General features: G+C 41.6%; 1 protein-coding gene across 1 annotated transcript; it reads right to left on the reverse strand.

Annotated features, from left to right (window-relative positions):
• Positions 1-532: 532 nt before the first annotated feature.
• On the reverse strand, positions 533-27583 carry TEX49 (testis expressed 49). The gene is made up of 4 exons (XM_035002904.1): positions 27505-27583; positions 3688-3810; positions 1059-1203; positions 533-615 (listed from the first exon to the last, which is right to left on the reverse strand). Exons 1-4 carry the CDS (start codon positions 27581-27583, stop codon positions 567-569), a joined length of 396 nt encoding a protein of 131 aa, XP_034858795.1. The 3' UTR covers positions 533-566.
• Positions 27584-27844: the final 261 nt, after the last annotated feature.

Consider the following 27844-nt stretch of genomic DNA (forward strand, 5'->3'; position numbering starts at 1 on the left):
AATATCAATAAAATCAAATTGTTTGTAAAATTCCTAGCTCTCTGAAGATGTTCTGGGCCCTGGGTTGGGTCAGAAGTGGCAGAGCTGGGTATAGGAGGCAGCCTCCTGCTGGAGGGCTCTGAGCCTCTTTCCTCTGTGGTTAGAGGGCTTCTTCTGGTTTTCTCGCTGCCAAGGTGAAGCTGCAGTCTTCAGAGAGCATGACTACTCTAGACCCTTCAGCATCATGAGAACCAGTGTGTGTCTTCCCAGACTTGTTACTCTGACACCTGCCATTCATGAGGTCAAGACCCCCTTGGTGGTCTTTTCTGTACCCTGGCCCCTTCCCAAACCAAACACCAAATTCTGGCCCCCATACATCTGGTTTCACAGGAATTTGGGCTTTGGAATAATTTCCCTCTGCTTCACTTCCAGCACACACAAGTGACTTCTAGTCCAATCTGTTTACTCTGCTTTTGCGATCCCCTCCTCTTATTAGTCAGTTAGTGGAACCAGGACACCTTCTCCCACTTTCTCTTTCTTTGCCCTGTTTCCATGGTCCATCTTGCTCTTCTGCAAACACATCCTGCTCAATACAGACTGAAGTTTCTGTCACTGAGAACAGAGTGATCCATGAACCTGGAAAAGAGAGAGAGGGTCTCAGATTCGGCCAGGCCAGGCCAGGCTGGTGTATATGTGGTGGTGTCCTTAAACATCTCCCAAGACTGCCTCAGGGCAGAGAGGGCAGGGGCAGTAATGAGGAAGTATGGCTACTGCCAGTGAATAGTGGTTGGAGGGTGGGCGGCAGCAATGAAGGGAGCAGAAACATCCCTGGACTCCCCTAGGAAAGCTATAGACACTTGTCTTGTGCTTGCCCCAGAAGTCATAGCCACAAGGCGAAACACAAAATAGAAACAAAGCTTTAACTCCTTGGAATGCCAGATTCTGGGGCCAGCTATCCCTGGTAAGACCCCAACTTTGTCTTCTATTCCCTAACTCAGAAGAGATGAAACAGTCTCTAAGGATTTAAGTGGAGGGAGTTCTTCCCTTATTCTCCTCACCCTCACCCATCCCAGCCTAACCTGGTCATTGGGCTTCTGATGAGGCAGTGGCGGGGGCTTCGGATCCATGGCATGGTTTCCTCTGGGCGCACTCCTGGATCATGGGACCGCCAGAAGCTGAAGTTCTGAGCATCAGTCAAGGGGACTCTGAAGACCTGATTGGGGACTTGAATGGTTGGGGAGGGCAGGTTATCCAGTATCTTCAAGTTCTTTCTCCCTTTTGTGCCTCACGGCAGCACAAACCCAACCTAGCAACTGGGCCCGACTGTGTACTGAGAAGTCCTGGGAATCTGGCCACCACACCCAGCTTTACTTCCGGATTCCAGCATCTCACACCCTTCATGGTCAGTTGAATCAGTCATGGTTCTTCCTGCTGCTACTAAGCCCATTTCCAAGAGAGCTTTCCCCAAGTGCTAAGATGGTGGAAAAACAGGTGGTCAACCCACTCGGGAAATGTGCAAGCCCCCATCCCCCAGGCTTAATCATTCTCTTTCCCTTCTCCCTTCTCTGAAAAAATTCCTTCTTTTTCTCATTTCAGGTAATTCTCTGAAACTAAGCAATGATACCACCTCATATTTAGATACTGCTAATAGATTCATTTATCAAGTGCCTATCACGTTCTAAATGTATTAGGTGTTCTTAAGATTTTGAAATAGTATCAGACTTACCTAGTTTTTTTGGTGTTTTTATTCTTGATGTGGATAAATCTAATTAAACCATTGTATAAAATTTGTATATTCTTTAAACTTAGATTTATAGCCTAATATTCTGGCTATATAGTCTTTATAATCATTATTTTTAAAAATCTGTAATATACCATTGAGTAGATGGTACATTTTTGACTTAGCTGTTTCCCTATTGATTGATTACAAGCTCTTAAAAAGAATTTGCTATTAGGAATAACTCTTAGATACTCTATCCATGTCTTTTTAAATTTCTGAAAGTACCTTAGTTTTTTTTTTTTTCTTTTTAAAGATTTTATTTAGGGGCGCCTGGGTGGCTCAGTCATTGGGCGTCTGCCTTCAGCTCAGGTCATGATCCCGGGGTCCTGGGATCGAGCCCCACATTGGGTTCCCTGCTCGCCGGGAGGCCTGCTTCTCCCTCTCCCACTCCCCCTGCCTGTATTCCCTCTCTCGCTGTGTCTCTCTCTGTCAAATAAATAAAATCTTTAAAAAAAAAAAAGATTTTATTTATTTGAGAGAGAGAATGAGAGAGAGAGAGAGCATGAGAGGGGGGAGGGTCAGAGGGAGAAGCAGACTCCCTGCCGAGCAGGGAGCCCCATGTGGGACTCGATCCCAGGACTCCAGGATCATGACCTGAGCTGAAGGCAGTCGCTTAACCAACTGAGCCACCCAGGCGCCCTACCTTAGTTTTTTAAATTAAACTTTAATTTTGAGATAATTATGGATTCACACATAGTTGTAAGAAATGATTCACATAGATCCTGTGTACGCTTTACCCAATTTCCCCCAATAGGGAAAGGGAGCTGCCCCCCCATTTTTAGAAGATTTTATTTATTTATTTGACAGAGCACAGGTAAGGGGAGCGGCAGGCAGGGGGAGAGGGAGAAGCAAGGCTTCCCACTGATTGGGGAGCCCGATGCGGGACTCCATCCCAGGACTCCGGGATAGGGACCTGAGCAGAAAGCAGACGCTTAACGCACTGAGCCCCCCAGGCGCCCCAGGAGTTGCCCTTTTATAGCCATGCCCTCCTAGCCCCTCATGGTGTTCATTTCTATAATTTTGTCATTTAAGAATGTTATATAAATGGCATCATACAGTATGTGATCTTTTGGGGACTGGCTTTCTTTGCATAGCATAACTCCCTGAAGATTCCTAGAAGTTCTCGCATGTATCAGTAGTGATGCTTTTTTAAATGTACATTTTCTCTAACTTTCACAACAATGTTAGAGTATGATTCCCATTTTCAGGTGGTTCAGAGAGGTTGAGTGGTTAAAGGAACTTGCCCAAGGTCACACAATTTGTTTGGAGTTTAAACTCAGTTCAAATTCCAAAGCCAGTGTTTGGTCTACCACTCCTCACAGGCATAGCACCTAATATACAAAGTACTGTCCTAAATTGTCTCATTTTGTTGTGATCCTCACAATTCTGTAAGGTTGGTAGAGCAGGCATTTTCTTTTCTTTTTCTTAATGAGAAAGCAGATTAATAGAAGATATGTGGCTACCCAAAGTAAGACACTTAAAAGAGGCAGAACTAGGACTCCAATACGGAGCTTCTGCTTCCAAGTCTGATTCAATTTGTTTTATCTTGCTCACTCCACCATTCAAGTCTACTTTCACCCTCCTTTTCTCAGTTTCCCTTCTTGGCTGTTTTTTTCCCCCTGCCCTATAACCATGCCCCATCACAGCCCAACCATTCTTTACAAACTCAGGCATATCTATTCTGTCTCTAGCATGGTGCCCACCCCAGGATACTTTCATGTCTTTTTTTTTTTTTTTTTAAAGATTTTATTTATTTGAGAGAGACTGAGAGAGAGAGCACAAGCAGGGGGAATAGCAGAGGGAGAGGGAGAAGCAGGCTTCCCACTGAGCTGGGAGCCAGACCGGGGCTTGATCCCAGGAGCCCCAGATCATGACCTGAGCCAAAGGCAGAAGCTTAACTGACTGAGCCACCCAGACTCAATACTTACATGTCTTTAACAACACCTTCTTTACAGCTTCGTGGTACCTTTTGTGGCTATTCTGGTGCACAGAATAATTCCCATCTTCTGGGATAATAGGGGGAAGCCTAGTGGGCACCAGTTCCTTCTGGTCTGAAACAAGAGCAGACTTGTTATGAGTACTTAGCAAATAGGGCTATTTGACTTTCTGAGTCTCTAGTCTCCATGCCAACCAGGCACACGGCAGGGATCTCTCCTTGCCACTCAAATCTGATCTTAGGATCTCAGATGTCAAATTACAATGCCTGTGTCAGGAGGGAGGGAGGGAGAACCCAGTGATCATGAGACCTCCCTCACCATTCTCTTGCTCCTCTCTGACTCCTGGGATTTGAGTGGCCTCCTACTGGAATCAGGATATTGACAGATACTTAGGGTTAGTGCAGGTGAAAAAGGTCCTTTATCTGGATGGACACTCATTTCCTGGAATTGGCATATTTGCAGAACTTTAATTGGTCTAATAGGGAAGTTAAGTTTGAGCTAAGTCTTGGAGGATGAGGAGGAGTCCATGGGACATAGTGGTATCAGGAAGAGCATTTCAGGCAGCAGGATAGCAAGTGTGTAGAAGATAGCAGCAGTAGAGAGGTTTCAGCTTGCTATTGATTTGGAGCCTGATTAGTGCAAAGTAAAGTAGAGAGGGGCAGGGAAGCGGCTGGAAAAGTAGTGTAGAGTAAGGTAAGGTTAGGTAGGGTAGAGTAGGTCTGTTTAGACCTAGCATTCTTTTTTCTTTTTTTTAAGATTTTATTTATTTGAGAGAGAGAGAATGGTTGGGGCAAGGGGCAGAGGGAAAGGAAGAAGCAGACTCTCCACCCAGTAGGGAGCCCAGTGTGGGGCTCGATCCCAGGACCGAGGGATCATGACCTGAGCTGAAGGCAGATGCTTAACTGACTGAGTCACCCAGGTGCCCATAGACCTAGCATTCTTATGGGGGTTTGGGAATCCTCTCCAAAGCAAAACTGGAATCTCACTATGGAGGCTCAAAAGACCAGAGCTTCCTTACCCAGGTCTGAATGTTTGTGTTCCCTCTAAATTCGTATGTTGAAAACCCAGTTCCCAAGGTGATAGTATTTGGAGGTGGGGCCTTTAGGGGGTGATTAGGTCATAAGGGTAGAGCCCTTATGAATGGAATTCGTGTCCTAAGAGGCCTCAGAGAGCTCCCTCGCCCCTTCCACCACATGAGGGCACAATGAGAAGTCTGCAACCTTCGGGCCCTCACCGGACCACGCTGACTCACTGATGTCAGACTTCCAGCCTCCAGAACTGTGAGAAGTAAATTTCTGTTGTTTATAAGCCCCCCAGTCTATGGCATTCTGTGACAGCCGTCCAAATGGACCAAGATGCCAGGCTCTCTTGCAGCTAGGGCATGGGCAAAGAGTTTTGGCTAGGCCAGACACCTGCTTCAGATTCTGAACCAAAGAGGAAGGTTGCAGAGAAGCAGGGGCTATGTAGTCTTCTTCTAATGGGAAGTGGCAGCAGCGAAGCTGCATCTTATTTCTAGCAGCACATTCGGAGCCTGGGGTCCTTGGTGGCAACAGCACCTGCCACAGTACTGAACACAGCGTCTGTGCCCAACCAGGCCTGCAGCGTGATTCGGTTACTGTCCACCAAACTTGCTTCTCTGTTCCTTTTACAGCTTTTATGTACTTCCCAATATTTTTTTTTTTTAAAGACGACTTTATTGTAAAATTGGCATACAAGTAGTTGTACGTATTTAATATGTACGACTTAATGAGTTTGGAGGTAAGTATACACCTGTGAAACCATCACCACAATCTAGGTCATAAACATCCATCCCCTCCAAAAATTTCCTCCCAGCCTCTTTATTGTTACTATTTATTTTGTGGTAAGAACATTTAACAGAAGATCTATGCTCTTAGGAAAATTTTAAGTATATAATACAGTATTAACTATAGGTTCTATAATGTACAGTAGATCTCTAGGATTTGTTCATCTTATATAACTGTGACTTTGTACTCTTTGACTACTGCCCCTCCATTTCTTCCCATGCCCCGCCCCCCGCCCCCGAGCCTCTGGCGACCACCAGTCTACTGCTTCTACAAGTTTGATTACTTTAGATTCTTCATATAAATGGTGATACAGTATTTGTCTTTCTTTGTCTGGCTTATTTCACCTAGCATGTCTTCCAGGTTCACCATGTTGTTGCAAATGGCAGGACTTCCTTCTTGATTTTAAGGCTGAATAATATTCCATTGTGTGTGTGTATATATACGACACTTCTTTATCCATTTATGCATTGATGGACATTTATGTTGCTTCCATGTCTTGGCTACCGTGAATTATGCTGTAGTGAACATGGAAGTGCAGATATCTCTTTGAGATCATAATTTCAATTCCTTTGGATACATACCCAGAAATAGGATTTACTTTTACTTTTTTTTTTTCGAAGATTTTATTTATTTATTTGACAGAGAGAGACACAGTGAGAGCAGGATCACAAGCAGGGGGAGAGGGAGAGGGAGAAACAGGCTTCCCGCGGAACAGGGAGCCTGATGCGGGGCTTGATTCCGGGACCCTGGGATCATGACCTGAGCCAAAGGCAGCCGCTTAACGACTGAGCCACCCAGGCGCCCCTCTTTTTACTTTTTTGAGGAACTGCCATACTGTTTTCCATAATGGCTGCACCAGTGTGTGTTCCTATCAATGGTACACAAAGGTTCCCCCTTTTCACCACATTCTTACCAACATGTTGTCTTTTCTTTTCTTTTTTTTTTTTGATAGCAGCCATTTTTTGCAGGTGTGAGGTGGTATCTCATTGTGGTTTTAATTTCCCTGAAGATTAGTGATGTTGAACATCTTTTAATATACCTGTTGGCCATACGTGTGTCTTCTTTGGAGAAATGTCTACTCAGACCTTACGCCAATTTTTAATCATTTTTTTTTCTTTTGAATTATAGGAGTTTCTCATGTATTTTGGATATTAGTCCTTTATCAAATATATGGTTTGCAACTATTTTCTACATTCTGTAGACTGCCTTTTCATTTTGTTGATTGTTTCCTTTGCTGTGCAGAGTTATTTAGTTTGATGTTAACCCACCAATATTCTTTTTATAAATTCATGTTCTGCTTAAATAGGCTAGATTTGGGGCGCCTGGGTGGCTCAGATGGTTAAGCGTCTGCCTTTGGCTCAGGTCATGATCCCAGAGTCCTGGGATCGAGTCCCTCATTGGGCTCTCTGCTCCTTGGGAGCCTGCTTCTCCCTCTGCCTCTCTCTGTCTCTCATGAATAAATAAGTAAAATCTTAAAAAAAAAAAAATAGGCTAGATTTGACTTGCATCTCAGAATCCTGAGCTTGTCAGGAACTGGATCAAAGTCTGCCATTCTCCGGAAATTGTTGCGATCACAGACTCACCTCTAGTGGAGAACGGGGATGCCACTTCTCTTTTGGAGTATTTCCCCAGCTCCTGCTTTTCCCCTTCATTCTGGCTTGACCCCACTCATTCATTTCTGTCCCTCCTTCCCCACTTTTGCACTCCAGTGGAACTCCTTTCACATTCTTTGAGAATGATCCTGCCAGAGAGGAGCACTGTTTGAAACCCTTCCTTTGATAGTTGAAGATTTGGACAGGTGACAGAATATAGAGTTCTGGAAACCTGAACTGAATCAGGGGGCTGATTTGTACTTCATCACAGGTTATAGCAATGAGGGGCCAGTTCCTGGAAGCAGTGTCATTTGACTTTGGGCAAGGTGGGGGTGCCAGAATATCTGTGGCCAAGTAGATACGTTCTGGGGAGAAAGAGTAAGAGCATATTCCTAAGTGGGCAATGGGACCTTGACTGCAAGTAATTACTGGTCTGGGTGCAGGTAATTGCACGAGCTTTTTGTCTGGTTCTGAGGCCTCAGACTGATTGTCTGTAAGGGTACATCCAGGTGATGTTCTCTGTTATCTCAGTTTCTAAGTAGTAGGCTCCCAGCTTCCCATATAAATGGTTACTGTGTACTTGGAGATGTGCTGGACAGTATCATTTGGATGCCTTCCTCCTGAATCAAGCACCAGTTGGCATACTCTTTGGATTGATTTTTGGCAAGCTAGAAGATACTTTTGGTAACCCATAATTTCCCCCAGCTGCCAAGTTTTAGAAGCCACTTGGAGTGAAGAGTGGTGAGCTGTAGGTAAAAATCATGCCACGGCTACTGTGAATGGGCATGTCCCGCGTAGAGGGAGGCAATGAGCTCTTTATAAGCAAACTACACTGTGGCGAGGTAGATAAACTCACCATTTTGTGGGTAGATAGTGTAACAGAGGTTCTTCATCCACCCAGTTAATACTATGCTCCATATAGTTTTTGGTAGTAAATAGATACAAAGGGCCCTGACCATTTCTTCTAGAACTGGGCCATAAATTGGGAGTTGCCATAAGACTACATCTAATACTTTGCATATTCTATGAAGGACATTGGAGTGGTGCAAAAGTACTTGGGTGGATCTTCCACTTACTCAAATTAATGTTGCAGATTTTTCAATACTACCGGCTTCCTAGGACCATTGGAGTAGTCCACAGTCTTCCTTATCCACTACTGTGCCTATTGCCTCTGGTTAGTTGTAAGTGGGACTGACAGGCCACAATGTTTTCAGGTTGAAGAATTTTTAGAATGGGTCTACCTCAATGGCTCCCAGAGTTCTGACTTCTAGGTTAGGATACTTGCCTGACTGTTCCAAATGCTTAGTACACAATGGTGATAATATCTAACACACATTACTTGCAAGTTGGTGTTGCTGCAAGCAGAGTAATACCACCCTGACTAGAAATTCACACAAGATCAGTTTGAGAGAAAATGTGGTATTGTACATAAAAAATGACTCCTATCTAGGATTTCCTATTAGATGCTGGGCATTAATCCCTTGAAGTTGGCTGGAGCAATAACATAGAGTGAAATTAGCTGAAGTGTGTTTGGAAGGCTATCTTGCATTTATTGTCTTCTCTGGCACAAGGAAATTGTCAGTGCATTGGGAAGAAGTGGACAGGAGCATGAGCCCAGGGAACTAGGGCACATTTTACATATGGGGGCAGTTCCTTTGCCTCTGTGTCCAAAAATATCTTCCTCAAAGTGGTGCACTTGTTCAGTATTCTGAACACATGGGAAGTAGATGGGATATGGGATAACAGAGAACTTAGTGTTGACTGCAGACTGCTGATGTAAAAGGGGCTACATGGATCTTCTAGAGATGGTAACGATAAACCAAGCTAATACTTAGTGAATGCACTCAGCACAACTATAAAAGGTAGGCACTATTATTATCGTGTTTTACAAATAGGGAAACAGAGTCCTGGAGAAGTTTATAATTTGCCCAAGTTCACTAAACTAGCATATGACAGAGGCATGAATTTAACTCAGGCAGTTTGGCTCCAGAGCCCATGGTCTTAACTACCACACTAACCTGTTCTTGAAATCATCTAATCATGGCTTCCAGGCAAGACAAAGGACTATGGGAAAACATAAACTGATAGAACTAGCCTCTTGCTGGAATCCCTTGTGTGCAGCTCAATGGGAGTCCTGTCAAAGGTGTCTGCTCACCCTGGAAGCAGCCTGGAGTTTGGTGGGGCATATGATATCCATTACCTTGTTCCAAGGCAGATCCCTGCCTCCTTGAACTCCACTGAAATGTGGAGTATCATTTCCTATGTCCAGCACTGGGGCAACAGAAAGGACTGAACCTGGTGGGCCACTCTGCTGTAGATTGGACCACTCCCAGTGGGGAAAACTAGTGGGGAGAGGCTGAGACTCCATAGAAAAAGTGGCCTATTTGCTGCTCTACAGACGTAGGCACTCATCTTGCAGGTGCCTACTCCTTAGACTTTGGCAGACTGAAGCTACAAGTAGCTTGAGTATCTTTTCTCCTCTAATTTCAGGTGGATAGGGGATGATGGTCTATAGCAGCTAAAGATATACGGGTTGTTTCCAAGATACATTTCCTTTCCTTTTTTTTTTTTTTTTTTTTTTTTTTAAGATTTTATGTATTTATTTGACAGAGAGAGAGCACAAGCAGGGGGAGCAGGAGAGGGAGAAGCAGGGAGCCTGGTGCGGGGCTCCATCCCAGGACCCCGGGATCATGACCTGAGCCAAAGGCAGACGCTTAACCGACTGAGGTACCCAGGTGCCTCAAGATACATTTCTATAACTTCAGTAGGTTTATCCATTTGGAAAGGCGGAGGGGCTTAAAGGCTTTGGCCAGTTCATTCTTGGCTGAATTGGGCCATTCATGCTCCTGTTTGAAAAGCCAGAACTATAGTGCCCTCTGCTGGAGCCTAAGAATGGCATCCCCAGCTGTTTCCTAACAGGTGGGTCACCAAACAGGCAGTTCAGAGAGATCAGAAGATCTAGAAGATTGAGCAAAGAACATTCCAGCAGGGTGGGGAAAACCATCTATTATATCTTCTGACAGGATCCAGAAAATGAGAACGCAGGTGAGACATGCTCAACTTTTACCACACTACCATACACTTGAGATTTAGTCTTTCTTTGAAGAGATTCATTTAGAACTGGAAGAACAACTCTGAGGACTCTGTAACTTTCTCTTGGGAAGAGGAATGATAAAAGCAGCAGTGGAGGAAGATGTGTGGAGCTTGGACGTCATTGTGTCTGTGGCTAGAGGGCAGTTGCTAAAGAGTCTGGCAGGGAAACGTCATTTGTCTCAAGACAAAAACAAGCATAATCTTTTCCTACCACCACCCCCATCAACTTGCCTCTGAGACTCTTATCAGTGGGAAATGTCCTGAGTGTATATTTGTGTTATGACGAGGTTTAGCCTCACCTAGGGTTTTCATATAACAGGGCAAGGGAATTGTCTCGGCAAAGGGCCAAATAAGAGTTAATTTGTCGGAAATCAAGACCACGACAATCTGGACTAAGAGGACTGTCTAGGTACGAAGCTTAGACAGGAAAGCAGAGTTCAAAGCAGGTGGTGAGATAGAGTCTGCAAAGGAAAGGACAGATATAGGGCCAAGTTCCCCAGGAGAGGACAGAGAAGAGAAAGCTTAGACATTCAAGAGACCAGGGCATAAGGTGAAAAAACTCTGGAAACTGGACTGAACCTGCAGGGGCCATCAGTATTACAAACAGGAAAGGTGAGTCTGGGAGGGCAGGACTCTATGATTGGTGGACATGCAAGTTCTGGTCACTGGTGAGGGGTGCTCTTCTGTGGATAGCTGTAACTGGATGAAAAATCCTTTGAAGTCAGCCAGTATTTTCTGCTTCTCAAGGAAACTTAATAGTTAAAAATATTGCTTTCCAGGTATCCTATCCTGGCAAGTATGTCTTGAGAAGTGAGTAACGATATTTCAGTCGTAGGAAAGGTATATATTCCACATGTATATAGTAACTTATATATTATGATTTATAACTTTTCCTGCAATTATCTATTGTACAATTTTATGTGCTAGGTCTTAGGTGCATTACATACGTAATTTCATTTAATCTCCACAACAAATCTATAAAGCATTATCATCTCTATTTACAGGCAAGGAAACTGAGGCACTCTGAATTTGCTTATTGTGAATTAGCCCCCTGAATTCTGAACAACTTTGGGTACCTGAGAAGACTGAGTTTATGAAGTCAAGGACAGACCAAAGTATGCTCTCCACACCCTGTTTTCCTCTTTGGTTTTTCTATTTTGGTTCTTTATCAGAAGGAAAAGAAAGGAAGGAGGCAGAGACTTGCAGAATATTTGGCTACATGTGTTGACTCACCTCTATGACTTTTCATTATGATGATAAGGAAAGCTTGAGTGGGCCCCTTTGAGTAGAATGTTAATATACTCACACCTACTAGGAGGGAAAAAACCCTATCTTTCTTCAAAGAAAAATTGTGAATGATTTGAAAATATCATTATAGTAAGAGTGTTAAGAATGAAAAAGTGTTAGTATTAATAGGTTCATTTTTATGGTTGCTGTTAAAGCCCTTGCTGAAGGGCAAGGTTAAGATTGTGGCTAATTTGAGCAGGGAAAACAGGCTGAAGTGCCTTGAAGCCACTTGAGTGAATGTGTTGAAAGGTGAAATCAGCCAGAGAATCATTCTAAAGACAAGTGTGGATTCCAGGTCGGAGTCCTGCAAGATCCTTTGGATTGTGCAGCTAAGGGTGAGCAGAGTCATGAACTGTGGGTTCCTTGAATTAGTGGATGTAGCAACTGGGATTAGGAAGACAAGCAAAGTGGATGTGGGCTTGCTAGGAGCCAAACAGAATGCTGTATTTTACTCATACTCTTCCTGGCCCCTCCTTGTTAATTTCCCAAACCAGTTCTACACTTGATCTTAGCCAAAAGGCCAACAAGCGATTCCCAAACCAGTTCTAAAATAGAAATGTATGAGGCAAGTTCCCCATTATGGTGGTTCACAAGCCCAAACCTCTCCTAGCTAATCACACATTGCAAGCAACCTCAGCAGTAGCAGGAGTCAGAACAATCTGAGCTCTGTTGTACTTTTCTGTTGATCTGCTGAAAAGATGAGAACTAAGAGCTTAGCGACATGGTAAGTGGATATGAGCATTGGTGACTAGATATAAGTAGTTTCAGTGGAGTGATTGGGGCAAGAGCCTGACTGGCATGAGTTCTGGCAAGAGACTGGGAGGAGAAGAAATGGAGACAACAACCTTGTCTTTTGAAGAATTTTTCTGTATAGGGGGCAGGGAAATAGGAAATGTAGGGCTTTAAGATGAAAGAAATTGTAGCATGCATGTATGCAAATAGGAATGGTCAGAGATGGAAAAATTGATGCAGTAGAGTATAAATAATATTGTAGTGTCCTTGAATAGGCAAAAAGATAGGAGCTGATGCACAGGTGTATGTGTTGGTCTTAATAGGTTGTGGACCATTCATTCATTTAATAAGACACGTGGGCACTGATACAGATAGATGGATAGACGTGGTTTGTGAGAGGTTATAGAAATAATCTTCTAAATACTTTTGTTTTCACAATGAAAACTATGAAGTAGAAAGCAAGTTGGGGCGCCTGGGTGGCTCAGTTAGTTAAGTGTCTGCTTTGGGCTCAGGTCATGATCCCAGAGTCCGGGGATGGAGCCCTGTGTGGCCTGGGGCCCCCTGCTCAGCGAAGAGTGTGCTTCTCCCACTCCCTTTGCCCCTCCCGGTGGTGCTCTCTCTCTGGCTCACTCTCTCAAATAAATAAAATCTTAAAAAAAAAAAACCCCAAAAAAGCAAGTCATTACCTGGAAGTGAGGATTGAGGACGTTGGAGGTCTAAGGAAAGAGAAGGTATGATGAGGCCTCCAGGAGAGTGAAAGAGTGCATGGAACAAGGAAATGTCTGACTTCTGGGCAGCCATAAGGCCCACCTGAGTTTAATGATCATTAGTGAGGCCTATCAGCATGGTTGTTTTTCTCTACTTGATGAGCGCAAACTCCTCCTTCTAGAAGTTGTGGTATAATTGGGGTGGGAAGGGGGGGGGAATGGAGAAAGAAATGGGAACAATAGTTTGAAGGTCAAGGGGGTGGGCCTTCCTTCCTTCCTTTTTCCCCCCAGATAGAAAAGGTTGCAGCACATTTGTATAGTGATGGAAGTGATTTAGGAGGAGGAAAAACTGAGGGAGAAGGGTATAATTTCAGGGGCAGAATCCTTGAGTAGGTGGGAAGGGGGCAGCTCCAGTGCACAAACGGTCATTTGACTCACTGTGCCAGAGGGAAGTTCTACATGCAGTGGAATGTTAGATGTGATGATGGGAAGCCTCTTCTGATTGCTTCTATTTTCTTAGTGAAATAAGGAGCAAGGAAGTTATTAGCTCAGAGTGAGGACGGGAGAGAGGTTTTAGAGAATCAAGGAGAGATGTGAAATAATTGTCGTGAGGAGTAGGAGAGTGACATAATAGGCTTGTCAGGCAGTCCTGAGTGCCCACCTGAGATTTGTGGTGATGGTACTAATTATTCTCAGAAGACTAAATGTCCTAGGTGGAGAGCCAAATATATGCATCTTTGTCTTGATAGGTTTCTCTGGAGCTCAACACTCCCAACTTCCTGCTCCTAGAGTCAGTCTATGTGCCCCAGACCTTGGCCATGTGGGCCTAGACTTCAGCTCTGGGGCAGCTCAAAAGGCTTCAAGGAAATACTAGAAATAGAATATAATTACTATTGAATGGACTTTGAGGTAGAAGTCTGAATGACATGGTTGAAGCAAACTTGGCAGAGGGCAACCACATTGTCCAAATGTCTTTGTGGAAAGGGTAGTAGTACCAGAAATATTGTTCTAAGTTTCCTTTTGTTATGAGGTCATGAACAATGAGCAGAGTGCATAGATACTTCAGGGTGTACATGATTAAAATGGCTTTTCAGAAGTGGAAGATGGCTTGCAGGCTTCTGGCTGGGATGGAGTGAAAGCAGTCTCTGATCAAAGTGGGGGTTGCAGGTGCTTTGCTAGTTTTGGCCTTGAATTGCATCTCGATTTTAAAATTTGCTATGAAGATAAAGCTCTAGCCTCAGCTCTATGCATGGCTGGGTCATTCTCATTCTTTAGGGTGTAGCTCAAACATTACCTCCTGGATTACTCTGTTTTAAGTGGGCCTTTCCTAGTTACTCTCTATTTTGGGATCTGCAAACTCAGTTGCCTGTAAGAGCCAGGCAGATAATGTTTATGAGTAAAGCAAACAGTAAGAAACCTGTCCCATCTAAAGGGGCAGCTGCTATTTTGCTGTTTGTGATTATGTGGGAATTTAGGGCCAGTGTAACCAGTTCTAACTTTTTTAAGAGGTCAGGCATGTGGGTTTTACATAAAATCTCCTAATTTTTAAATATTGGTCCAAATTTTTAAGAAAAGAACACTGCAGGCTGAGTCTGGCCCTTTGGTCAACAGTTTACAACTTCTGATCTATTGCATTACCCTCCCCTTATTTCCTTCCCAGCACTTGTTATAATCTGTGAATCTTATTTACTTATTTATTGTCCGTTAGTCACTGTTGTATTTCCAGTGCTTAACACAGTACTTGGCATAGTCAGTTCCTTTTTTTTTTTTTTTTTAAGATTTTATTATTTATTTGACAGAGAGAGAGATAGCGAGAGCAGGAACACAAGCAGGGGGAGTGGGAGAGGGAGAAGCAGGCTTCCCGCTGATCAGGGAGCCCGATGCGGGGCTCGATCCCAGGACCCTGGGACCATGACCTGAGCTGAAGGCAGACACTTAACGACTGAGCCACCCAGGCGCCGCTACCTTTCTAGTTTCTAGTGAGATAGTTATATATTATCTTTTAATTTGACGTAGGTATTACGTATTAATCCCTTCCAATATTAAGTCATTGTATTCCTAGAATAAGTCCTACTTGATGGTAGATGATTATCTTTAATATATTCTTGGATTTGTCTGATAGTGGGATTTGTCCATTTATACTTACATTGGTCTATGGGTTCCTCTTTTGTACTGTATTCTATAGTATGTTTTATGTTATTTTATCAGTTTTGTGTTAGTATTACAGAATTATTTTCACTGTTTTTTGTGCTTTTAAAAATGGAATTATGTCTTAACATTATGTCTCAAAATTTTGAAAAAACTCCCTATGAAAATTGCACACACTGGGCAGCTGGGTGGCTGCTCAGTTGGTTGAGCGACTGCCTTCAGCTCAGGTCACGATCCTGGAGTCCTGGGATTGAGTCCCGCATCGGGCTCTCTGCTCGGCAGGAGGCCTGCTTCTCCCTCTCCCATTCCCCCTGCTTGTATTCCCTCTTTCCCTCTCTCTGTCAAATAAATAAATAAAATCTTAAAAAAAAAAAAAAAAGGAAACTGCACACACAGCCTTTTTTCCAAGCAACTATTTAGTTTTTCTCTTGTGATCAGTGATTTAACATGGGCTTATACTTTATTTTTTTTAAAGATTTATTTTAGAGAGTGGGAGAGAAGGAAGGAGAGAGAGAGAATCTCAAACAGACTCCCTGCTGAGTGCAGAGCCCAATGTGGGGCTTGAGGTGGGGCTTGATCTCATGACTCTGAGATCATGATCTGAGACAAAATTAATAGTCAGGAGCTTAACTGACTGAGCCACCTAGGCGCCCCATACTTATTTATTTTAAATGTCTTGTAATCCAAACATTTACCAAAAAAAAAAAAAACCCAAAACAAAACCCCACAAACTTTTCACTTTCTTGACAGTGTCCTTTGAAGCACAAAGTTTGTAATTTTGATGAAATCCAATTTATCTTTCTGTCACTTAGGCTTTTGGTGTCGTATCTTAGAAACCACTGCCTAATCTAAGGTCATGAAGATTTTTCTTGTAACAGTTTTAAAGTTTTAGCTCTTACATTTATGTCTATGATCCATTTCAAGTTAACTTTTATACATGGTGTGACGTGGGGTCCAATTTCATTCTTTTGCATGTGAATTTCCAGTTTTTGTAGCACCATTTGTTGAAAAAACAATTCTTTTTCTATTAAATTGTCTTGGCATTCTTTTTCTTTTTAAATTTATTTATTTGTCGGAGAGAGAGCACAAGCAGGGGGAATGGCAGGAAGAGGGAGAGGGAGAAGCAGGCTCCCCACTGAGCAGGGAGCACAATGCAGGACTCGATCCCAGGACCCTGGGATCATGATCTGAGCCGAAGGCAGATGCTTAACTGACTGAGCCCCCTCCCGGTGTTCCTGTCTTGGCATTCTTGTTGAAAGTCTATTGACCATAAGTGTAAGGGTTTATTTCTAGACTCTCAATTCTATTCCATTGATCTATCTATATATGTCAATTCTTATGCTAGTACCACACTGTCTTGATTACTGTAGCTTTGTAGAAGATTTGAAATTGGGAAGTGTGTCCTCCAACACTGTTATTTTTCAAGATTGCTTTGATTATTCCAGGTCCTGTGCATTTCCTGAAATTCAGGAAATCTTGTCAATTTTTGCCAGGAACCATTACCTTTGGATGATATGTCAGCACAAAGAATTCTAAGAATCTAAATTGCATCCGGAAAGGGATCTCAAATTTATCCCTTTCCTACATCCTAACTCACATATTGAATTTGGCAAACATTTAGGCATCTCTAACTTGGTCCAGGACAAGGTTATCTAAGTTTCTATTAGTAAGTAATTCTTTAAGATGCTTTAATTTCTTGATGTATTTTAGAACATTAAATGTGAATAGCTCACTATTATAAATAGTAGAAGCTCCACTGAATAGGCTTGCTAGGTTAGTTAATGTTCTTCATTTCCTCTGAAAAACATTAAAAGATGCCTGCAACATTCCAGTTGCAGCTGAGAGCTACTCTTCAGCATATCTGCATACTTCTGCTCTCACAAATTAAACTCATGGTTACCAAGAGTTGGTAGTGTCGTGTTTTTTTCCCCAAACGATTTATGCTAGGTTACTTTGTGATTACAATTTTGCAATTTAAATATTAAACTATTAGATTATGTGTTAAAAGAGCAGTGATGTGTATAAAAACTAAAGTTGAATGTTTTAGAAAAACTCAAAATGTAACAAATTACAGTAAACCTTGAGTTAAAATAGATTTGAGTTAGAAAATTACCATTTTGCAGCTATCACAGAAATAATATTACTCAGAACCATCAACAGATACTAAAACTAGTGGGTAAAAATTTGATGAAGAATAGGGTATTTACATTTTTTCAAGTAACTTCCTGGAAGTGATTACAAATTACAAAACAAAAATAATAACTTGACAAATTACAACACAAAAATAGTAACTTGACAGTGGAGAAAACTCGCAAACCTACCACCTTAATCAAAAGGCCAATGTCAACATCACCAGTAATGGGACAAGATGACATTATGAGCCTCCTGATGTGACCTACTGAAGATATACTGCTGCTTATTCCTGCCAAAAATATTTATACCCAAACTAATTATGAGAAACATCAGACAAACCCATATTAAAGAAAATTCTATAAAATGTCTTGTATGTACTATTAAAAAAAAGTCCATGTCATAAAACACAAAGGAACAGTGTTATTTTTCCAGATTAAAGGAGACTAAAGAGGCATGACAACTAAATGCAATGCTCATCCTTAATCAGATCCTGGAAGGAAAAGTTTTGCTCTAAAGGACATTAATGGGACAACTGGCAAAATTGTAATGTAGACTATAGATAATTAGATAATAGTATTATTTCACTATTAAAATTTGCTGAGTTTAATACCTATATTGTGGGTTGTTTTCTAAGAAAATGTTCTTATTCTAAAGAAATACAAATTTAAATATTTGGGGGTATAGAGATATAATATGAGCAATTTATTGTCAACTAGCTGAGAAATATATCTATATCTTGATATTTTATATATATATATATATATATATATATATATATATAAAAATAATATATTTGGAGAGAGAATGAAAGGGAGAGGGAAAGAAAATGTGGCCAAATACAATTGGCTAATTTAGGTAAAACAGTGTAGGGAGTTTCTTTGTACTAATCTTACAACTTTTCTATAACTTTGAAATTATATCACCAAATAAAGTTTTTTTTTTTAAAGATTTATTATTTATTTGACAGAGAGAGACACAGTGAGAGAGGGAACACAAGCAGGGGGAGTGGGAGAGGGAGAAGTAGGCTTCCTGCGGAGCAGAGAGCCCGACGTGGGGCTCGATCCCAGGACCCTGGGATCATAACCTGAGCTGAAGGCAGACGCTTAATGACTGAGCCACCCAGGCGCCCCACCAAATAAAGTTTTTAAAAAATAATTGACCATATAAATTTCCTTCCTCTCCCAAATTTGCCAAATGCCAAAATAACAACAATGGCATTAACCTTCAAGGGCAAAGAGAGACAGAGAAAGGATACAAGAGCAGATGATGCATTTCAGGAGAAATATCTTTTAGAAAATAGAAAGTGGACAGACGGGTAGTAACTAACCTTTCAGAATGCAAAAAGTTCTAACTTAAGTTTCTGCAGTAGAGGATAGAACTAGAATTGGGCTAATTCATCTGAGAGGTAAAAACCTTAGAATGTAACAGGTACCATAGAAGGCAGGAGTAAAGAATATGTCTGAGAACAGGAAGGTGTATACTGAAACTCTGTCTACAGAACATGTAGCACAAGCAGACAAACCATTGCCCCAACAAAGATATAAAAGATTTCTCTGTCTAGCAATCCTGCTTCTGGGTATATATCCAAAGGAAATGAAAACAGGATCTTGAAGAGTTATCTTCACTCTCATTTCCACTCCAGCATTATTCACAATAGCCAAGATGTAGAAACTTAAGTGTCTGTCAATGGATTAATGAATAAAGAAGATGTGGTATATACACAGTGAAATATTAGCCACAAGAAAGAAGGAAATCCTGCCATTTGCAACAACACAGATGGATCCTGAAGGTATTACGCTGTCAGGTAAGTTGGACAAAGAAAGACAAATACTGTATGATCTCATATGTGGAATCTAAAAAAGCTGAACTCCTAGGAACAGAGAGTAGAATGGTGGTTACCAAGGACTGTGGGGTGAGGGAAATGAAGAAATGTTGGTCAAAAAGTACCAATTTCCAGTTTAAGATGAATCAGTTCTGGGGATCTAATGTACAGCATAGTGATTATAGTTAATAATACTGTTTTATATATTTGAAAGGTGTTAAGAGAGTAGATCTTAAATGTTCTTACCACAAAAAAGAAAAGGTAATTATGTGATGAGTTGGAGGTGTTAACTAGCACTATGGTGATGATCATTTTGCAATACATAAGTATATCAAATCAACATGTTGTACACCTTAAATTTACATGTTATATGTCAATTACATCTCAATAAAACTGGAAAAAAGTATTTCTTTGGAGAAACTGAAACTAACAGGCACTGCACTCCTAGCAAGGATTCACTGTGAGGGATGGCATATGGTGCAGGACTAAAAATCTGATGATTAAGTGAAAATCGAGATCCTCAAAAGTGTGACTCTCAATACCTCCTTCTCCTGTCCTGGTCCTACTATGCTAGCAGACAAGCATCTAACCAATCCCCAGGGAAACAATTACAGGATCCTTCCCTGGAAAAATTGTAGATATCCAGAGGAAAGCTCCCACTGAAGCCCACAATGGACTCCTGCACATAGGCTTTTAGTTCCTCACTCTTATAGTGGAGAGCCAAGGATCACCAGTTGTTTGACAACAGTCATCGTGAGAAAGAGACCAAAATAAACTCATAGGAAAAAGAGCACAGAGGAGACAGAACTAATGCAAGGAACAGAACTTCAAATAAAGTATAATATCCATGAAGAAAAGAGAGAAGATATGGACAAGAAAAGCCAGAGGACCAAAAATAGCCCTTGGAACTTAAAGTAACCAAAATAAAATGTTCTGATACAAAGGTGTGGTGTTTTTCATATATATCTACAACTTCTTAGATATTTCTTGAAGAAGTAGAGCTTACTTCCCCCTCCCCTTGAATGTAGGCTGCATTTAGTGACTCTCTTAACATACAGATAAGGTGGAAGTGACAGTCACTTCTGAGACTAGGTCATAAAAAGGCATTGCGGCTTCCTTCTCTCTTGGACCATCTGCTCTTAAGTTAGCTGACATGTGAGAACACTGAAGCAGCTTATGGAGAGGCCCATGTGATGTGAAACTGAGGTGTCTTGTCAACAGCCAGAGAGGCCTCCAGCCATCAGATGACTGAAGTGCTGCTAACATCCGGTTTTCAACCACATGAGAAACCCTGAGCCAGAACTACCTAGCTAAGTTGTTCCTTGGATTCCTGATTCACAGAAACTGTGAGGTAATAAATGTTTGTTAAGCCTTTGTGTTAAGATACTTTGTTACACAGCAATAGATAATTAACACAGAAAATATGAAGATAAAGTTGGGCAACCTCCCAAAGAATGCATTTTTAAAAACCCAAAGAAAATAAAGAGAAATATTAGTAAGTTAGAGGATCATCTCAGGTTTTATAGCTGACAAAACAGAAGTTTTTGGGTTTTTTAAAAAAGACTTTATTATTTGCCAGAGAGAGATAGCAACAGAGAGCTCACAAGCAGGGGGAGCGGCAGGCAAAGGGAGAAGCAGGCTACCTGCTGAGGAAGGAGCCTGATGTGGGACTTGATCCCAGGACCCTGGGATCGTGACCTGAGCAGAAGGCAGAGGCTTAACTGACTGAGCCACCCAGGTATCCCTAAAACAGAAGCTCCAAAAAGAGAGGAGAGAAAATAGAGAATAAATTAATACATATTAAAGGAAATTTCTCAGAAATGAAGGGCACAAATTTCCAGATTGAAAAAGTTCATGCAGTATCTACTGCAATGAATGAAAAAAGACCTACAGCAAATTCCATCATTATGAAATTTCAGAACACCAAGGAACAATAACAAAAAATTAGAAGCTTCCAGAGAGAAATAAGTCACATACAAAAGAATCCAACTGGAAGCTAGAGGACAATAAAGACATACCTTCAAAATTCTCAGAAAATGAGAATTTTCAACCTAGAATTTCACATCTGGAAAAACTGACAATCAAGTGTGAGCGTAGAATAAAACCATTTTGGCTTCAAAAATATACCTCCTACACATTCTTAGAAAGCTATTCAAGGATATATTCCAGGAAAGGGAGGGAGTAAACCAAGAAAGAAACATGGGATCCAGGAAATAGGGAATAAAACCTTGGAAAGAGGCAAAAGCAAATTCTATAGACAAGAGCTATGCACCAGGCTTAGACAGTGAACAGTCCAGACGGAGTAGGAGAGAGGCAGTTACGAAAAAAATAGAATGGATTTATTGTTTTGGGTGATTGAAAAAAAATATATTGGGCATTTGACAGAGCTGTTGAAATATTTGGGGAGGGCGCCTGGGTGGCTCAGTTGGTTAAGCGACTGCCTTCGGCTCAGGTCATGATCCTGGAGTCCCGGGATCGAGTCCCGCATCGGGCTCCCTGCTCGGCGGGGAGCCTGCTTCTGCCTCTGACCCTCCCCCCTCTCATGTGCTCTCTCTCTCTCATTCTCTCTGTCTCAAATAAATAAATAAAATCTTAAAAAAAAAAAAAAGATGTGAGTTTAAAAAAAAAAAAGAAAGAAATATTTGGGGAAAAAAGTAATAATAGTTAGCAATTCTTAACTCTAGGGGTAAGGAAAGGTTGAACAAAAGTTATCATTGTGACATTATTTGGTCTAGCAGTGAAGAATTTTTTTGAAGATTTTATTTATTTTAGAGAGAGAGGCAGAGAATCTCAAGCAGACTCCACACTGAACGTGGAACCTGATGCAGGGCTTGATCTCATGACCCTGAGATCATGACCTGAGCTGAAACCAAGAGTCAGAAACTTTCCTGACTGAGCTACCCAGGTGCCCCATCAGGTAACAATTTTTACATATTTTTAAGACTACAACACTTGACTTAAACTTTTATGTTTTATTGCTGCATCACAAACTTAGTGGCTTAAAACATCATTCTTTTATTACCTCACAGTTCTGTAAGTCAGAATTCTGGGCAGGCTTGACTGGGTCCTCTGCTTAATCTCATATGGCTGAAACTAAGGTGTTGTCTGGGTTGGGGTCTTATGTGGAGGCTCTAAAGAAGAATCCATTTTCAGGCTTATTCAGGTTGTTGGCAGAATTCAGTTTCCTGCAGTCATAGGGCTGAGCCCTTGCTGGCTGTCAGCCAGGCCACTCTCAGCTCCTAAATGCCACCCACATTCTTTGGCATGTGGCCCCCTCCATCTTCAAAGCCAGCAATGATGTGTCAAATTCCGCTCTTGCTTCCAATCTCTGAATTCCTCTTTTGCTGCTGGCTGGAGAAAATACTCTGCTTTTAAAGGGCTTGTGTGATTAGATTAGGCCCACTCAGATAATCTCCCTTTCTCCATATAAAGTAACAATCAAGGAGTGTTATCCATAATATTCAGAGGTTCCACCCACACTCAATAGGGAGGGGATTATACAGGGGCAAAGTTCATTGTGGGTCATTCTTAGAATTTTGCCTACCACAAACCTAAAACTGTGATATAACTATACTGGAAAAATCAGGGTGGGAGAGGAGCAGCACAGGGTGTGGCATAAGAACGCTAAATTCTCAACTGTCAAAAGAGGAAGGCAATATATAATAGCCAAAAATGGATAAATCAATACATATCATATGAGCATTTTCTTTAGAAGTAGGAGGTGAGAGGATTGGGGTAGGGGACTCGTTTTTCATTTTAAGCTTTTTAGCACTATTACATTTAATATTATTTTGAAAAAGAATTGCAAAGATTACTCTTTATTAAAGATTTTATTTGTTTATTTTAGAGAGAGAGAAAAAGCATGTGCACATGTCCGGGGAAGAGGCAGAGGGGGAGCGAAAGGGACAAGCAGATTCTGGGCTGAGCGCAAAGCCCAATGTGGGGCTTGATCCCATGACCCTGAGATGACCACCTCAGCCAAAACCAAGAGTCAGACACTTAACCAACTGACCCACCCAGGTGCCCCAAGAATTATAAATAACTTTTAAATACTTCTGATTAGACATGAAGAAGATAACTGAAAGTTTTGAAAAATACAAAAATCATAAAAAAATAAGTTTGCTTTGCAAATGCTTGACTCCACTTTAAATAGACAAACGGAAATGATACATGATGCACTGTGGGGGCAAAGAGGCCATGGTACTCATTAACAGACACATTTTCAAAGAAATGGAATTGGCACCATATAAAAAAAAACTGGTGAATCTACAGTTACACATATTAAGTGAAACTAAAATGTATAAGGTATGTATCTTTCTTGATTTCCCAATTTACAATGTAATCTTTGACCAACTATCTAAGAGTCTACTGTACAACAGTCTACTGTACAACAGAGAGATAGAGAGAGAGAGGGAGAAGCAGGCTCCCTGCTGAGTAAGGAGCCCAATGCGGGACTCAATCCCAGGACCCTGGGATCATGACCTGAGCTGAAGGCAGACACTTAACTGACTGAGCCCCCCAGACGTTCCTACATGGAGTTTTTTGATAAATACACTACAACAAAAGAAAATTAAATATTGTAAATGTAATTTCTCTTATGATTTTTTAAAAAAGATTTTATTTGAGAGAGAGAGAGAGAGAGATTGAATGGGGGGAGGGGCAGAGGGAGAAGGAGAAGCAGGCTCCCTGCTGAGTAAGGAGCCCAATGCGGGACTCGATCCCAGGACCCTGAGATCATGACCTGAGCTGAAGTCAGATGCTTAACTGACTGAGCCACCCAGGTGCCCCCTCTTAATGATTTTCTTAGTAACATGTTCTTTTCTCTACCTTTACTGTAAGAACATATAAAAAATATACAAAATACGTGTTAACTGGACAATTTATGTTCTCGGTAAAACTTCTGGTCAACAGTAGGTTACTAGTAGTTAAGTTCTGGGGAGTCAAAAGTTATATGCAGATTTTTGACTAGGTGGGGGGTCAGTGCCCCTAACCCCTGTGTTGTTCAAGTGTCAACTGTAATTATATTCAATTTGCATGATATAGTACTTATTAACTGATCTGAACTTGCTAGCTTGATATTAGCAGGTTTATACCAGGGATCCATAGTTGGTGGTCAGCAGTTTATGGGTGTTGATTACGTTAGCCACACTCCAGGGACAGATGCCTCCTGGAAAGATGGAATCAGTGAAGTAATTGCCTTGTCAAATGGTGGTTTCACTAAATTCTTGTCCCAGAAGTGAAACTTCCTAATTTTCTATGGAGCAGTAAGATGTGGATAAACTTCTAGCACTGGGTTTCACCAGTAACTCCAGCAAAGTTTGAGTTTTAAGCACAGAAAACGTCAAACTATTGTTTTGATATCTGCATATAATAGACCACATAATGACGACTCTGTGATGTGTGTGCATGAGAGAGACAAAAAGAGAGGAGGAACCCACCCAGTTACTTTTTCCCATGCTTGCAGGACACCACTCTGAGGCTGGAGAATTTTAACTTTGTTGGGAAGTTGTCCAGGGGCTATGAGAGAAGGTTACAAGACACTGACTCCATGGAAGAGTTCCCAAGTCAACAATTCTCCCCATTATCTAAGCAAAAAGTTACCATTCAGTTTCAGTGAATGGTGGGCTCTTGGGAATCTTGAGAACCACCTGTTAGGGAATAGTGAACCCACCTGACATTCAAATTCAGGGTTTAGGAGTTAACAGATTTTCCTAGAAAGGCTGATCATCAATCACTTGTATAGTGGCCTGCTCACAGCAAAAGACCTGTGTCATTTGTCCCCATTACTGTTTTTTTTTTTTTTTTTTAAGATTTTATTTATTTGACAGAGAGAGAGATAGCGAGAGCAGGAATACAAGCAGGGGGAGTGGGAGAAGGAGAAGCGGGCTTCCCGCCGAGCAGGGAGCCGATGTGGGGCTAGATCCCAGAACCCTGGGATCATGACCTGAGCTGAAGACAGACGCTTAACAACTGAGCCACCCAGGCGCCCCCCATTACTGTTTAAATGTGAGCACAGGCAGTAATGTGGAGTCAAATTCTGGCTCTATCACTGACCTTGTGTTAACCTGTTTGAGCCTTTTATTGGTAAAAAGGGACTAGTAATACCTACCTCACAGGCATGTTGAGAGGATTAAATGGAATCATGCATGTGGAATGCTCAGCACAATGCCTGGCATATAGTACATACTAAATAGATAGCTTCATATTATTAAGTGCTTAAACCAACAAAATTAGGGATTTTAAATAGAAGTCAGCAAGTAGACCTCCTCTGTCCAAATCTTGAAGTAAGCAGAGGGTATAATTGAGGGGGTAGGGGGAACAGTTTGTAGGGGTGACAAATTTGATGTCCAGTCTTCCTTCTAACCTTACATTTTAGGCCAACAGTTTGGCCAAACCTCCAGCCTCTGATAGTCTGCCACTGGAATGAAAAAAACTGGGCAAGCAGATGATATCAGGATACTTCCCTATTACCCCCATAGTTTTATTATTTTTTATTAAAGATTTTATTTATTTTGAAGAGAGAGAACAGAGAGAGAGCATGCGCAAGTGAGGGTAAGGGGCAGAGGGAGAGGCAGAGAATCTCAAGCAGACTCTTTGCTGAGCACAGAGCCCGATATGAGGCTTGATCTCACGACCCTGAGATCATGACCTGAGCCGAAATCAAGAGTTGGGCACTCAACTTACTAAGCCACCCAAGTGCCCCTACCCCATACTTTAATAAAGTGAAGTCTTTCTTTCTGCCTAGCCTACAATGAAATTAATTAGAAATGAGACTCAGACCTCTTTGGATTGGTACCAAGTCTTGTTTACTACAGTTTAAGTAGCTAACTGGGTACGAAAACCCCAGGCTTGGTGCTCAGTTCTCTCATAGTGAGAAGTTCCATCTAGTTGGGGGCAGGCAGGGCCAGAGCAGCCAGGAGAGGCCTATTCTTGAAACAAGGAAAATTTATGGAGTAGGTCAAGTGTGTTTCTCTGAGAGAGGGTGAAGAGCTTCTTATTTGGAGACAATAGCAGCCCCATGGCATAATGCTGGGACAGGTGGGGGCCAACGGGGGAGGTCTGGTGTGGGGCTATTAAGGGATTTCTAGGGTCCACCAGTGGGACCCTTTATACAAACCTTACCTGAAAGCTGGGTATGTAAAACAGAGCTTCTTTGTTGTCATTAGAAAAAGGATAGAAAGTGCCTAATAGAGTCCTATACAATATTACTCTCTCTCAATCTTAACTTTGTGTTTTATACTTACCAGTTACCCCCTACCTTCACCCCAATAAAACTTTGCTTTAGTACCTGCCTACACTTTATTTCCTTCACATATGTTCTCCATTCTGTCTGAAATACCCTTTCTCCTCTATTTCTGTGCTTTCAAACAATTTATCTTTTAAAACCTTAACCAACTGTCACATCTCCTCCAAAGCCTCCTCTAACTTCCTGTTTTAGTCATTCAAATATCATTTATTAATTTTTTACCTACAAGTATTTATTAAATCTCTATGTATTAGAGCATTAGAGCATTATGTATTAGGCACTGCTAGGCATTGTGGGTATAATACAATCAGATATTTACTCACTGCCTATTAAAAATCCTTCAGTGGCTCCCTATAAAATTAAAATGCTTAGCATGCCTAACAGCATCCTCAATTTTCTGGCCCCTGCCAAGTTTACAAAGCTTACTTCCCAGCACCTGTCTTCTTTACACTTTATCTGTACCCAAGGACTTAGAGTTCAATGAATATGGCCCTCTCTCAACTCTCTGTTCCTTAGTCTGTGCAATATTCCCTTTTTGTCTACTTGGTGAACTCCCATCATCCTGGCAGCATTGTGTGAAGTCTTTTCTAAAGGATTCTCCTGTGGGCGCCTGGGTGGCTCAGATGGTTAAGTGTCTGCCTTCGGCTCAGGTCATGATCCCAGGGTCCTGGGATCGAGTCCCGCATCGGGCTCCCTGCTCGGCAGGGAGCCTGCTTCTCCCTCTGCCTCTCTCTCTCTCTCTCTCATGAATAAATAAATAAAATCTTAAAAAAATAAAAATAAAAAAAAAATAAAGGATTCTTCTGTGCTCATTCAAATCCAATAGTATCAGGTACTTCCTCTTTTGTGGTCCCACAGTATTCCATATTTAACTTATTCATAGACTATATTGCAAATTTTTTGTTTGCGTATTTATCTTTATCCAATAGCCACTTTATGGCAGAGATCTTATCCCATCCATCCCCAGTCACCAAGAGAAAGCCTGGCACAAAACTGTACTTAGTAAATGTTAACTAAATGAGCAAATGAGTAATAATGAACATTTATTCAGTTGAACAGATTGAATGTCTTAATAAGGATATTAAATGACAGAAGAGGGAAACCTAATGGATAATCTCCCTACTCCATAATTTTTACTGGTGACCAGTGTAATTGTTAATTATGGGCGATAAAGCTCTAACTCAAGGTAGAAAAGGAAATGGCCAAGAAGCTCTTCTAATCCTCTACCCTATATTCCCCTTACTTGTTTCTTCAGTTGTGTCCCTTTTCTTGTTCCGAAAGGAATTTTGATATCCCAACAGGTATAAGTTGAAGAAGGCCATCTCAGCTCCTCCCTGTCCTCTTCTGGAACATTCAGGCTGGAGCACTGGACTCTGTGTTTGGTAACCATGGTAATGCCCTGAAGAATTACTATGACTAACACTCCCTTTGTCTAAGGAGACACAGGATTTATGGGTTCACAGTAGAGCTAAAGTGGGAGTGGGCTAAATAACTTCAGAAAAATGGAGGCATCAAGTGCCAGTTACCCTTTTTCTTGCCCCAGTCTAAACTATAAGTTTCAGAAGGCAGTGAATAGAAAGAGC

The sequence above is a fragment of the Mirounga leonina genome, unplaced genomic scaffold (genome assembly GCF_011800145.1).
Source record: "Mirounga leonina isolate KUSES-001 unplaced genomic scaffold, KU_Mleo_1.0 Mir_126, whole genome shotgun sequence".
Classification (NCBI taxonomy): Eukaryota; Metazoa; Chordata; class Mammalia; order Carnivora; family Phocidae; genus Mirounga; species Mirounga leonina.